The following is a 15,140-nucleotide window of genomic DNA, read 5'->3' as shown; positions in this document are numbered from 1 at the left end:
CTTCCAACCCCACCATGCTGGGATTCTGTGATTCTCATAACCCAGTTGAGAAATCTGTTCAAAACCAAGCAGTAACACTCAAATAGGCTGCAGAATTGCAGCTGCTCTTCTGCCAGCCCATTCTGGTTTTCCAATCTCCCTACATTATCCAAGTAATAAACACCAATTTCAGACTCATCTCTTGACTTGCAGGGGAAAACAAAGCTTCACTTTGACCTGGCAATGCTGGACAGCAAAGAAAAATGTCAGTGGAGCAGAGCAGGGTTCTGTTGTTGAGCAAAATCATCAACTTGAAATGAGACAGACAGCTCTTGGAGATCTCCAGCTGCTAATTACCTGTAATCACTTCGTTCATCAGCTTTCACTCCAAGCCAGTCCTTCTTCAAGTATTGGCTGGCCAGCTTCTGAATGCTCTGTTAAAAGAAGGAAATCCAAGTTGAGAGGCAAATAAACCAAGAGGGTTTGCTCCTCTAGCAGAGAAAACACAAACCTGACACAAAGAAGTTCACAGAGTCACAGATTGCATTGGGTTGGAAGGGACCCTCCAAGGTCATTTTGTCCAACTCCCCTGCATCCAGCAGGGACATCTCCAACTAGATCAGGCTGTCCAGGGTCACACTGAGACTGATCTTGAATGTCTCCAGGGATGGAGCCTCAACCACGTTCCTGGACAACCTGTTCTGGTATTTCACCACCCTCATTGTGAAGAACTTCCCCTGATGTCCAACCTAAATCTGCCCTGCTCCAGTTTCAAACCATTGCCCCTCATCCTATCACCCCAGGCCCTTCTGAACAGTCCTTCCCCAGCCTTCCTGGAAGTCCTCTTCAGATATCAAAATCCAGCTCTAAGGTCTCCCTGGAGCCTTCTTATCTCCAGGCTGAACAACCCCAACTCTCTCAGCCTGGCCCCACAGGACTCAAGCTGATTTACAGAGTTAGCAAACTCCTCCAACATGAGACTGCTCATTCTTCCTCTTTTTAGTCTTTTGTTTCTCTTTAGCTTCTGTTCAGGTCAGTCACAGAATGGCAGAGAGAGAACCTCCCTTGACCTGCTCATTGGCAAACCAACTACAAAACTGCCATGACTAAGACCAGGCTGGATGAGGCTTTGAGCAATCTGGAGAAGAGGAGGCTCCAGGAAGACCTAATAGCAGCGTGCCAGGACCTGAAGAGGACAGCATGAAGGATGGAGAGAGACTTTGCAAAGGCCTGCAGTGATAGGTTGAGGGGCAGTGGCTTCAAACTAGAGCAGAGCAGATTCAGATTGGATGTGAGGAAGAAGTTCTGCCCCAGGAGGGTGGTGGAACACTGGCACAGGTTGCCCAGGGAGGTGGCTGAGGTCCCATCCCTGGAGATATTGAAGGTGAGGCTGGAGAGGGCTGTGGGCAACCTGATCTAGTTGGGGATGTCCCTGCTGAGTGCAGAAGGGGTTGGACTGGATGAGCTTTGGAGGTCCCTTCCAGCCCAGACCATTCTGTGGTTTAGATGGAGATGTCCCTGCCCATGGTAGGGGGGTTGGAACCAGCTGATCTTTAAGGTCCCTTCCAACTCAAGCCATTTCCTGACTGCTTCCCAAAGTGAGCAAGCTCACCCCTGAACTCCAAAGCCAAAGGTGTCTGCTGATGGACAGGGATAATCCATATGGTGGAATTTCCTTCAGGCCAATGTATGGCTCTCAACCAGACCAGTGCAGAAAGGTTTAGCTTCCTTAAGCTCTCTCCTGCATGTGACTTCTTTCTTTTTCTGTAAGATCCTCCTTGTTCTGTTCTCAGTAACACTTCTTGTTCTGCCCTGCTGAAACAAAGAACTCCACTGTTGGGCTCCAGCAGAGAAGTCAACTGATTGTTTAACCTCTGTCATCTCCTGGCTTCCCCTCTGGCTGAGGAACAGGCTCCTTTCCTCCTCAGAGGTGAACAGCCAGCAAGTTCAACAAGCTTGAGGTCATGGAACTCAAACCCAGGAACATGTTTTAGAGAGGACAAGAGGTTTGTGAGGATCAGTCTCCTGAATTATTCTTCTCTGGAAAGAGTGAAACCTGCCTGGACATTGGGATCCTCTCCTTCTCTGGAGGGATCCCAGCCCCACCTGGACATTGGGATCCTAGGCAAGCCTCTGTGGGTGACCTTGCTTTAGCAGAGCTCCCCAGAGAGGCTGTGGAGTCTCCTTCTCTAGAGACCTTCAAAACCCACCTGGATGTGTTCCTATGTGACCTGCCCTAAGTGGTCCTGCTTGGCAGGGGGCTTGGACTCAATCATCTGAGGACCCTTCCAAGCCCTACACCATTCTATGGTGTCCACAGGTCCAATCCCCACCATGCTGGGATTCTGTGATGCCAGCCAGGTCCCCTAACACTTGCTGGCTGCAGGAAGCATGGCAGACAGCAACTGATGCAACACTGAGGTTTGGGACACGTGAAGCAGACAGATTTTGTGCTCTTATTCATTGAGGTGGTTTCAGTTGCTTGCATCATTCTCATCACTTCTCCTTATCAGAGCAGAATCCATCAATCAACTCCTAACTTTCATCAATGACATCTACACCCTGCTCTTCTTGTGGCATTTTAAAGGAACCCTGGAGAGAGAAACACCATGCTCTGAACCCTCTCCAACATCCAAAGAACTCCATGTGGGGAAAAAGGACAGGGATAGTAGAAAAAAAGCCCAGGCAGGAGGCAAAGCCTTAGGCAATATGTTGAAGCAGGGGTTAGCAGAGAGTTGCATTTGGTCAGAAGCTGCTGGAAGAAGTCTGTGAGTGAAAAGGTTCCTCCAGCCATGCTCTTTGCAGTGCTGGTCAGACCCTGAAACAGCAGTGACAGAGAAAATGCAAAGGAGAATGAAAGCAGGAAAAAAAGGGGAAAGTTCCTACCTGAAGCCAAGGCTGGGCTGGGAAGATGAAATCATAGAATGGTTGGATTGGAAGGGACCTTAAAGATCATCCAGTTCCAACCCCCCTGCCACAGGCAGGGACAGCTCTCACCATAAAGACTGCAGCAATTGGAGCAGTGCTGAACACAACAAACACACTGAAAATCCACAGCAAAAAGCCAGGGGAAGGGAGAGGGAGCCTGGCTGAGGAATTCCCAGAGACTCACAGAATGGTTTGGGCTGGAAGAGACCTCCAGGGATTCATAGAATGGTTGGAAGGGACCTGAAAGATCATCCAGTTCCAATCCCACTGCCATAGCCAGGGACACCTCCCTCCAGCCCAGCTTGCTCAAGGCCTCATCCAGCCTGGCCTTGAATACTTCCAGGGAGAGGACATCCACAACCTCCCTGGGCAACCTGTTCCAGTGTCTCCCCAGCCTCACTGGAAAGAATTTCTTCCTAATCTCCAGTCTCAATCTCCTCTCTTCCACCTTCAATCCATTGCCCCCAGTCCTGACACCACAAGCCCTTGCCAAAAGTCCCTCCCCAGCTCTCCTGTAGTTGCCTTCAGGTACTGGAAGGCAGCTCTAAGGTCTCCCTGGAGCCTTCTCTTCTGCAGGCTGAACAGCTCCAACTCTCCCAGCCTGTCCCCATAAGAGAGGTTCTCCAGCCCTGTGATCATCTTCATGGCTTCCTCTGGACCCTCTCCAACACCTCCATGTCCCATGGGGGCACCAGGACTGGAGGCAGTGCTGCAGGTGGGGTCTGAGCAGAGCAGAGCAGAGGGGCAGAATCCCCTCCCTGTGCTGCTGCTCTCCCTGCTCTGGATGCAGCTCAGCACACAGCTGCCTGCTGGGCTGCCAGGGACCAGTGCTGGCTCCTGGGGACTCTGTCACCAACTGACACCCCCAAGGCTTCTCCTCCAGGCTGCTCTGGAGCCACTTCCTACCCAGCCTGGATTTGTGCTTGGGGTGTCCCAAAGTGCCACATCCCTTTGCCATGAACAAACCTCTTTTATCTCCGTGCTGCTGGTTCTTCAAAAGCCAAACTGAACCTTACCTGCCCTTGACAAAGCAGCAGTTTGACTGACCAGATCTTCCTAAAACCACATTTTTAATGGTAGGAGAGTGAGAGTGGCTGAGAATGAAGAGTGACTGCCAAATGCAGAGATAATCCTCTAAAATAAAGGAAGAAACCCCCACACACAACTGTGCCATGGGAATGTTCCATGTTCTGAAGGAGGATTCTACTACAAAAATGAAGAGAGGTGCATCTAAACCCAGACAGTTGTTCAGATGCTGGTTCTTCATAAAGGACCCAAAAAAAGACATTTCAGATGCTGGTGCTTCCATAAACCATCTAAAAAAGACATTTCAGATGTTGGTGTTTCCATAAAGCACTCAAAGAAAGACATTGTAGATGTTGGTGCTTCATAAAGCACTCAAAAAAAAGACACTTCAGATGCTGGTGCACCCCTAAGCACCCAAAAAGAGATAAATTTGAGATCCTGATGCTTCCAGAAAGCACCCAAAAAGAGACATTTGATATCCTGATGCTTCCATAAAGCACCCCAAAAGAAGACATTTCAGATGCTGGTACACTTCTAAAGCATCCATAAAGAAATTTCAGTTGCACCAGTTGAATATTCACAAGTCCATAGGACCTGCTGAGATGCACTCAAGAGTGCTGAGATAACTGGCAGATGTTATTGCAAATCCTGGCAGACAGGAGAGGTGCCTGAGGACTGGAGGAGAGCCAATATGACACCAAGCTGTGTGGTGCAGCAGACAGGCTGGAGGGAAGGGATCCATCCAGAGGGACCTGCACAGGCTGGAGGGAAGGGATCCATCCAGAGGGACCTGCACAGGCTGCAGAGCTGGGCACAAGCCACCCTCAGGAGGTTCAACAAGACCAAGGGCAGGGTCCTGCAGCTGGGTGCAGGCAATCCCAAGCACAAATGCAGGCTGGGCAGGGACTGGCTGGAGAGCAGCCCTGAGGAGAGGGACTTGGGGGTGCTGGGGGAGGAGAAGCTCAGCAGGAGCTGTCAATGTGCACTTGCAGCCCAGAAAGCCAAGCAGAGCCTGGGCTGCAGCAGGAGAAGTGTGGCCAGCAGGGCAAGGGAGGTGATTCTCCCCCTCTGCTCAGCTCTGCTGAGACCCCACCTGGAGTACTGCATCCAGTTCTGGAGCCTCTGTTCCAAGAGGGCTATGGACATGCTGGAAGGTGTCCAGAGAAGGGCCACCAGGATGAGCAGAGGGCTGGAGCTGCTCTCCTATGAGGACAGACTGAGAGAGTTGGGGCTGTTCAGTGTGGAGAAGAGAAGGCTCTGAGGTGACCTTCTTGTGGCCTTCCAGGATCTGAAGGGGGCTCCAAGAAAGCTGGGGAGGGACTTTTTAGGATCTCAGGGAGTGATAGGACTGGGGGGAGGGGAATAAAGCTGGAAGTGGGGAGATTCAGACTGGACATGAGGAAGAAGTTCTTCCCCATGAGAGTGGTGAGAGCCTGGAATGGGTTGTGCAGGGAGGTGGTTGAGGCTCCATCCCTGGAGGTGTTTGCAGCCAGGCTGGATGAGGCTCTGGCCAGCCTGCTGTAGTGTGAGGTGTCCCTGGCCATGGCAGGGGGGTTGGAACTGGCTGAGCCTTGTGGTCCCTTCCAACCCTGACTGATTCTAGGATTCTACGATTCAATGTCACTCCAGTCTTCAAAAAGGGCAAGAAAGAGGTTCCAGGGAGCTATCAACCAGTCAGCCTCATCTCCATCCCTGGAAAAATGATGGAGCAGCTCCTTCTGGAGGGCATCTCAAGGCACTTGGAAGAGAAGAAGGTTATCAGGAGTAGTCAGCATGGATTTACCAAGGGGAAATCCTGCTTGACTAATCTGATAGCATTCTGTGATGCTGCAAGGGAATGGGTAGATTCAGGGAGACCAGTGGATGTAGTCCACCTGGAGCTTAGCAAGGCCTTTGACACTGCCTCCCATGACATCCCAGTGAGTAAGCTCAGGAAGTGTGGGATGGAAGAACAGACAGTGAGGTGGATTAGGAACTGGTTACAAGATAGAGTTCAAAGAGTGGAGGTTAATGGTGCCAGGTCCAGCTGGAGAGCTGTAACTAGTGGGGTCCCCCAGGGATCAGTGCTGGGTCCAGCGATGCTCAGCACCTTCATCAATGACATTGATGAGGGGACAGAGTGTCTGCTCAGCAAGTTGGCTGATGACACCAAGCTGGGAGGCTTGGCTGAGACACCTGAAAGCTGTGCAGTCATCCAGACTGAGAGCTGGGCAAAGAGGAACCTCATGAGGGTCAACAAGGAGGAGTGCAGAGTGCTGCAGCTGGGAAGGAAGAATCAACTGCAGCAGGACAGGCTGGGAGGTGATCTGCTGGGGAGCAGCCCTGGGGAGAAGGACCTGGGAGTGCTGGGGGATAACAAGTCCTGCATGGGACAGCAATGTGCCCTGGGGGCCAAGAAGGCCAAGGGGGTCCTGGGGGGCATTCAGAAGAGTGTGGCCAACAGATCCAGGGAGGTTCTCCTCCCCCTCTACTCTGCCCTGCTGAGACCTCGAGTACTGCATTCAGTTCTGGGCTCCTCAGTTTAGGAGGGACAGGGATCTGCTGGAGAGGGTCCAGCAGAGGGCTCTGAGGATGATTAGGGGATTGGAGCACTGCCTGATGAGGAGAGGCTGAGGGACCTGGGGCTTTTTGGTCTGGAAAAGAGAAGACTTAGAGGGGATTTAATAAATGTTTGCAAATATCTGAGGGCTGGGGGTCAGGAGGGAGGGGACAGGCTCTGCTCACTTGCACCCTGGGATAGGACAAGGGGCAATGGAGGTAAGCTGCAGCACAGGAGGTTCCACCTCAACACAAGGGGGAAGTTCTTTACTCTGAGGGTCACAGACCACTGGAACAGAGTCCCCAGAGAGGTTGTGGAGTCTCCTTCTCTGGAGACTTTCAAGGCCTGTCTGGATGTGTTCCTGTGTGACCTGACCTAGACTGTATGGTGCTGCTCTGGCAGGGGGGTTGGACTCAATGATCTCCTTGGGTTCCTTCCAACCCCTAACATCCTGTGATCCTGTGATTTCAGATGCTGGTGCCTCCATAAAGCACCCAAAAAAGTCCTTTCAGATGCTGGTGCACCCCTAAAGCACCTAAAAAAAAGACATTTCAGATGCTGTTGGTTCCCTAAAGCACCTGAAGAAAAAGACATTTCAGATGCTGATGCTTCCATAAAGCTTCCAAAGAAAGACATTGTAGATGTTGGTGCTTCATAAAGCACTCAATAAAAAAAAAAGACATTTCAGATGCTGGTGCACCCCTAAAGCACCCAAAAAGAGACATTTGATATCCTGACGCTTCCATAAAGCATCCAAAAAAAGACATTTCAGATGCTGGAACACCCCTAAAGCAACCATAAAGACATTTCAGATGCTGGTGCTTCCATAAAGCACCCCAAAAAAAAGACATTTCAGATCCTAATGCACCCCTAAAGCACCCAAAAAAAGACATTTCGGATATTGGAACACCCCTAAAGCATCCATAAAGACATTTCAGATGCTGGTGCTTCCATAAAGTACCCAAAGAAAGACCTTTCAGATGGTGGACACCCCTAAAGCATCCAAAAAATACCTTTCAGATGCTGGACACCCCTAAAGCATCCAAAAAAAGACCTTTCAGATGCTGGTGCATCTCTGATGCTGCTTCTCCTCTTAGATCAGGAACATTTAGACAACTTCAACCTCCTCAAAGAGTCTGAGAGGAACAGTGAGATGCTCAGTGCCAAACATTTCCCAGCCAGCTTCATCCATCACCCAGATGTTTTCTTTGCAAGCTCCCAGAAGAACTCCAAACATATTTTATGCTGCTGCCAATGTCTCGGGAAAGGTTGGAACAGGGGAAAAAGGAGAAAATGTGGGAGAGGAAAATGCGATTGCAGTCGGAGTTGGTGGGAAGAGAAGTCCAGCTCCTGACTGCAGCAGAGCAATTTAGCCTCCAAATTAGATTCCAAGCTGGTTATGAAGTGTTCAGAGGGCTGATCTGAAGTGGTGTTTTATTTACTGGAGCTAGATTCAATAAGAGCTTTAATGGTTTAATGAGAGTGAACTGTGCTCAGAGCCAGCTCAAGGCAGGGATTCCACCCAGGATGAGACTTGCTCCAATTTCCATCAGAAGCTGATGGCTACAAAACCAGGGGCAGGGACAATTATTTTGCTCAGAGCTGAACACAGAGCCCCAGGCAACGAGGCCATGGCTGAAGTGCTGCACAAGTGAAAATGGAAACAAACCACATCACAGGCACCATGTGGCTCTCCACAGAGCATCCCAACACCTCCTGAAAGGGTCAGCTCATGGAATCCAAGGTGGGAAGGGACTTCAGAGCTCATCTCCTCCACCCTTCCCACCATGGGCAGGGACACCTCTCAACTAGACTCAGCTGCTCAAGGCTTCATCCAACCTGGCCTCCAACACCTTCAGGGAGGAGGCATCCATGACCTTCCTGGACAGTTCAGCAGCTCTGGAGAAGAAAGTTCTTTGCCTTGTGGTTCAAAAGTCTGTGCTCCTGAAGCACATCCCCATGGGGAACAGCAAAGCCAAAGCTCTGGATAGAAGCAGAGGGTTGCAAAGAAGGTCACAAAGCTTCTCTTCTCCAGGCTGAACACCCTCAGCTCTCTCAGCCTGGCCTCCCAGCAGAGGGCTTCCAGCCCTCCCAGCATGGCTGTGGCCTCCTCTGGCCCTGCCCCAGCAGCTCCCTGGCTGTGCTGTGCTGAGGACTCCAGAGCTGCCCCAGCACTGCAGGTGGGGTCTGAGCAGAGCACAGCAGAGGGGCAGAATCCCCTCCCTGCCCCTGCTGCCCACACTGCTGGGGATCAGCCCAGCACAGGGCTGGCTCTGGGCTGGCAGTGCTCAGTGCTGCTTCAATCTCCAGCTTTTCACCCCCCAGCACCCTCAAGCCCTTCTCCACAGGGCTGCTCTCCAGCCCTTCATCCCCCAGCCTGGATTGCTACTGGAGACTGCACCCAGCCCATATGCAGAAGGACTCTGCTCTTGGCCTTGGTTCACCCTCATGAGGTCTTCACAGGCCCACTTCTGCAGCTTGCTCAGGTCCCTCTGGATGAAGCCCATCCCTCAGGTGTGCCAACCACACCACACAGCTTGGTGCCATTCTCCACCAGCATTTGGGAGGAACATGTTGAGATGCCAGCAGGGAAGTGCCACCAGCTCTGCTGCTCACAGCCAGCTTTGGCAGACTGCTGCAACTCCAGCAGCCAGTCAAAACTGCCTGAATTATTCAAGATGTTCTCCAGGCTCCAGAAGAGTTGGGAAGCAGGAGAGGAGAAAATATAATTTGTAAAGATTCCTTGGCTCTGATGTTTCAGGAGGAGACCATGGGAAGCAGGTATTAGAAGAGGGAAGAGAATGAATGTCTTGGGTGGGTGGATGCTTCACTGGGTTAAGAACTGGCACTGGGTTAAGTGGTTTGGAATGGAGTCCAATTGGTGGCCAGTCACAAGTGGTATTCCCCAGGGCTCAGTCCCCTTTCACACATCTATCAATGATCTGGATGAGGGAACTGAGAGTGCCCAGAGTAAGTCTGCAGATGGCACTAAACTGGGTGGGATGTTGATCTGCTGGAGGGGAGCAAGGCTCTGCAAGGGGATCTGGACAGGGTGGATTGGTGGGCAAAGGCCAATGGGATGAAGTTCAACAAGGCCATGGGCTGGGTCCTGCACTTGGGTCCCATGAAGGCTCCAGGCTAGGGGCAGGGTGGCTGAAAAGAACCTGGGGGTGCTGGTTGACAGCTGACTGAAGATGAGCCAGCAGTGTGCTCAGGTGGCCAAGCATGGCCTGGATTAGCAATAGTGTGGCCAGCAGGAGCAGGGAAGTGATTGTGCTCCTGCACTCAGCACTGGTGAAGCCACACCTTGAGTCCTGGATTCAGTTTTGGGCCCCTGACTATAAAGACATTGAGGGGCTGGAGCAAGGCCAGAGAAGAGCAATGGAGGTGGTGAAGGGTCTGGAGAACAGAGCTGGTGAGGAGCAGCTGAGGGAACTGGGGGTGTTCAGCCTGGAGAAGAGGAGGCAGAGGGGAGACCTCATTGCTCTGCACAGCTCACTGAAAGGAAGTTGGAGTGAGGTGGGGGTTGGGCTCTTCTGCCTAGTCTCAGGTGATAGAAGGAAAGGAAATGGTCTGAAATTGTGTCAGGGGAGAGTTAGGTTGGAGATGAGAAAAAATTTCCTTCTTGCCAGAGTGGTCAGGGATTGGAAGAGGCTGCCCAGGGAGGTGGTGGAGTCCCCATCCTTGGAGGTGTTCAAGAAACCTGTGGCCATGGCACTGTGGGGCATGGTCCTTGGGGACATGGTTTAATGGGCACAGTGGTGTTAGGTTGAGAGTTGGCCTCAATGATCTTAGAGGTCCTTTCCAACCCAACCAATTCCATGTTTCTGAGTCATGGCTCAATATCTGGTGCTTTTCATGTAGACATCTGATTGCTAACCTTAATCCAAGCCAAGTTTCTTGGGCCACGAAATCTTCACTTCTTCAAAACAAACCCCAAATGCCACGAGTGGAAGTGACAGCAATAAAAGCAGTGACAGTAAAAAAGCAGTTGTAGCTCATTCAAAAGAGGAACTACTTTCACCCACCAGCTTACTGGACCCACCAGTCTCCCCAGCTGTGAAGAAAGAGCCACATCCTTCCTCTGTCTCAAAGAAGCTCTTTGCACAAACCCTCTCTGGGCAAGCACTGCTGGGAAGGAGACAGCTGGGGAGGAGCTGTTTAGAAAGGTTTGGTAGTGAAGAAAAGGCCTTGGGGGTGCTGGTGGAGGAGAAGCTCAGCAGGAGCCAGCAGGGAGCACTTGCAGCCCAGAGAGCCAAGCAGAGCCTGGGCTGCAGCAGGAGAAGTGTGGCCAGCAGGGCCAGGGAGGGGATTCTCCCCCTCTGCTCAGCTCTGCTGAGACCACACCTGGAGCTCTGTGTCCAGTTCTGGAGCCTCTGTTCCAGGAAGGATCTGGAGGTGCTGGAAGGTGTCCAAAGGGCCATGAGGATGAGCAGAGGGCTGGAGCTGCTCTGCTCTGGAGACAGACTGAGAGAGTTGGGGTTGATAGTCTGGAGAGGAGAAGGCTCTGAGGAGACCTTCTTGTGGCCTTCCAGTATCTGAAGGGGGCTCCAGGAAAGCTGGGGAGGGACTTTTTAGGATGTCAGGGAGTGACAGGACTGGGGGGAAGGGAAAAAAATAGAAATGGGGAGATTCAGATTGGATGTTAGTGGTGGTGAGACACTGGCACAGGTTGCCCAGGGAGGTGGTGGAAGCAAAACCAGAAGTGGGTAGATTCAGATTGGATGTTAGGAAAAAGTTCTTCCCCATGAGGGTGGTGAGAGCCTGGCACAGGTTGCCCAGGCAGGTGGTGGAAGCCTCATCCCTGGAGGTTTTTAAGGCCAGGCTGGAGGTAGCTGTGAGCAACCTGTTGTGGTGTGAGGTGTCCCTGCCCATGGCAGGGGGGTTGGAACTGGCTGAGCCTTGAGGTCCCTTCCAACCCTGACAATTCCATGATTCTATGATAGCCAACGACTGGAAACTGGAGCAGAGTAGATTTGGGTTGGACATTAGGAGAAGTTCTTCACAATGAGGGTGACGAGACACTGGAACATGTTGCAGAGGGATGTGGTTGAGGCCCCATCCCTGAAGACATTCAAGACCAGGCTCAATGTGGCCCTGAGCAGCCTGATCGAGTTGGAGGTGTCCCTGCTGAGTGCAGGGGGGTTGGACAAGATGACCTTGGAGGGTCCCTTCCAACCCAATGCAATCTGGGGATCTGTCAACAAGGGATTAAAACCTGCCCTCACCCAGCTCACCTGCCTGATGGAAGAGTGTGAGAGACAAATTTTGATCATCCTTAGAGTGAAAGAGCTCTGACAGCCTCGATCTGCACCAGTGGGGACAGTCCCACCTGAGTGCTTTCAGCACCAGCACTGCAACCAATTTCTGCCTCAAGTCATTGGAAGGGAGCAGCAAAAAAAGTTAACACAGCTTTGGAGTGTCCCAAATTTGACAAACCTGTCACACAGCTCTCCTGACCTCAGGAACTTCCATCTGTCATGGTCAACACTTGTCACTCTTTCCTTCTTAAGAGGGAAATGTTTTCTTTAAACCACCACCCCCTATCCCAGTCCTCCCCCCTAAAAAAAAAAAAAAAAAAAAAAAGAGGTATTTGTAATCTCACCAAAACATTTTTGGAGGAGATTGGTTGTCTACATTTAGCCCACATCCGGGGTTAAACTCCAGCAGCTGCTCTATCACCAGGTGACCCCTCCCCAGCAGAGAAGGGGAATCAGGACAAGCAAAGATGAGCCAAAGAAGAGCAGAAATGGAAACAGATCTCATGGAACAGCCAAATCCATGCCCAAGCCAACACAAGACAGAGAATCAGAATCACAGAATCAAATAAGGTTTGAAAAGACCTCAAGGACCATCAGAGTCCAACCTGTCACCCAAGACCTCATGACTACTAATCCATGGCACCAAGTGCCAGGTCCAATCCCCTCTTGAACACCTCCAGGGATGGTGACTCCACCACCTCCCTGAGCAGCACATTCCAACAGCTAACAACTCTCTCCATGAGGAACTTTCTCCTCACCTCCAGCCTAAACTTCCCCTGGCACAGCTTGAGACTGTGTCCTCTTGTTCTGGTGCTGAAAGTCATACTCAGCCCAGAAATGGTGCAGCAGTCACAGGACCCAGGAGAGCAGACCTCAAGAGCAGGAGAGGACAAGCAGGCTGAGCAGCACCTCAAGCAGCAAGCTCTAGAAGGAGGCTTCCCTCCCCTTAAACTTTCCCCCCTGATACTGGTTGGGATGGGACTGGGATACAGCTGCAGCCAACTGCAGTCAGCTGTGCTGCCTGACTCAGAGCTGCTGAGGGCTGGGATCCTGTCCCAGGTCAAACCATGTTGGTCCCAACTCTTAAGCCTGGTTTATAAAGGAAGCTGAAAATTAAACCATTAACCTTCAAAACAGTGCTTGGTGAGGGCAGAGCAGTGGTTCAAAACAAGGAGAGTACCTTCTCACCTGCATGTTCAAATGAGGTTTTTGAAGGGAATTAATGGTTGAGTCTATTCTGAAGTTACTTGCTGGGAGAGCATAGAATGGATTGGATTGGAAGGAACCTTAAAGCTCATCCAGTTCCAACCCCCCTGCCATGGGCAGGGACACCTCCCACCAGCCCAGGCTGCTCAAGTCCTCATCCAGCCTGGCCTTGAACACCTCCAGGGAGGGGACATCCACAGCCTCCCTGGGCAACCTGTGCCAGTGTCTCCCCAGCCTCACTGGTGAGATGAAAAGATGTCCAGTACATGGAAATGTCCAGGTAAATTTGGCAAGGCAACAGAAGACAGCTCTACAAGAATAAGAACACTGAGATACTGAACCTGGAGGTTAAAAACATAGCAAGTCAGGCTACAATCTAGCACAGAACCCCAGCATGCTGGGGGTTGGTAGGGACCTCTGGTGAGGCTCCAGTCCAACCCCTCTGCTCCAGCAGGGCACCCAGAGCAGCCTGGCCAAGAGCACAATGGCCAGGGGGGGTTGGAAGCTCTCCACACAAGGAGACTCCACAACCTCTATGGACATTCTGGGCCAGTGCTCTACCACCGTCGAAAGAAAGAATTTTTTCCTTCTCTTTAGGTGGCACCTCCTGGGTTCCAGTTTGTGCCCCTTTTCCCTTGGCCTGCCCCTGGGCACCACTCAGCAGATGCCAGCCCCAGGCTCTTGCCCCCCACAGCCTCTTGAGCTCTTGCTGAGCACTGCTCAACTCCCCTCTGGGGCTGCTCTTCTGCAGGCTCTCAGCCCCAGGGCTCTCAGCCTTTGCTGCTCCCAGAGCTGCTCCAGGCCCCTCGGCATCTTCGTAGCCTCTGTTGGCCTCTCCCAGTAGCTCCCTGTCCCTCCTGAACTGGGAAACCAAGAACTGGACCCAGGACTCCAGATATGGCCTCACCAAGGCAAAGCAGAGGGAGAGAAGAACCTCCCTTGACCTGCTGGCCACACTCTTCTTCATGCATCCAACACAACATAAATATTTTCTTACTTAATTACATGAAAGTGTAGAAGGGTAGGAGAAGAAAGTGCAAACTGAAACCACAGGCTGGAAATGACCTGAAAATATGCTGATAAAATTCCACCCTAGAGCAGTCACCCAGAAAGATCTGGAGATAATAAACCCAGACTCCTCACACTTAGAGACTTACAGAGACTGTAAAAAGTGAGGGTTTCAGTGAAACCTGGAAAAACACATCAGAGGCTTTCTGTTAGCTGAGGAAGTTCAGCTAAGGAAAGGTTAACTGTCCAGGTTTACTTCTGCTTGATCACAAGGTTAGAAAACACAGGCAGCTGAATTCTGATGTGGTGAAATAAGAGTTTGAGGGCAACTCTTGATATCAACACAGGCTGGGGGATGATGAGATTGAGAGCAGCCCTGCAGAGAAGGACTTGGGGGATGCTGGTCAGGGAGAAGCTGGACAGGAGCCAGCAATGGGCACTGGCAGCACAGAAGGCCAAGGGCAGCCTGGGCTGCATCCAAAGCAGCTTGGGCACAGCTGCAGAGAGGATCCTGCCCCTCTGCTCTGCTCTGAAGAGACCTCACCTGCAGGGCTGGGGTCAGTTATGGAGCCCTCAACACAAGAGAGACATGGACCTGATGGAGTGGTCCAGAGGAGGCCACAAAGATGATCAGGGGGCTGGAGCACCTCTGGATGAGGCCAGGCTGGAAGAGTTGGGGTTGTTCAGCCTGGAGAAGAGAAGGCTCCAGGGAGACCTTAGAGCTGCACTTCAATGTCTGAAGGGGACCTCCAGGAGGGCTGGGGATGGACTGATTAGCAGGGCCTGGGGTGATAGGATGAGGGACAATGGTTTGACACTGGAGCAGGGCAGATTTAGGTTGGACATTAGGAGAAGTTCATCACAATGAAAGTGGTGAGGTCCTGGAACAGGTTGCAGAGGGATGTGGTTGAGGCCCCATCCCTGGAGACATTCAAGATCAGACTTGATGTGGCCCTGAGCAGCCTGATCGAGTTGGAGGTGTCCCTGCTGAGTGCAGGGGGGTTGGACAAGATGACCTTGGAGGGTCCCTTCCAACCCAATGCAATCTGGGGATCTGTCAACAAGGGATTAAAACCTGCCCTCACCCAGCTCAAGTGCCTCATGGAAGAGTGTGAGAGACAAATTTTGATCATCCTTAGAACGAAAGAACTCTGACAGCCTCGATCTGCACCAGTGGGGACAGTCCCACCTGA

General features: G+C 51.7%; 1 protein-coding gene across 1 annotated transcript in view; it reads right to left on the bottom strand.

Moving 5' to 3' along the window:
- Positions 1 to 15,140, bottom strand: part of FCHSD2 (FCH and double SH3 domains 2) — a 244,621-nt gene that overhangs the window by 107,031 nt on the left and 122,450 nt on the right. Inside the window, exon 4 of the mRNA XM_054385172.1 lies at positions 337 to 413. Within this exon, the coding sequence (XP_054241147.1) occupies positions 337 to 413 (77 nt within the window). The remainder of the gene's footprint in view (positions 1 to 336; positions 414 to 15,140) is intronic.

This window comes from Indicator indicator, chromosome 1 (assembly GCF_027791375.1).
Source record: "Indicator indicator isolate 239-I01 chromosome 1, UM_Iind_1.1, whole genome shotgun sequence".
Lineage (NCBI taxonomy): Eukaryota > Metazoa > Chordata > Aves > Piciformes > Indicatoridae > Indicator > Indicator indicator.
This window is presented reverse-complemented; position numbering and strand designations above follow the sequence as displayed.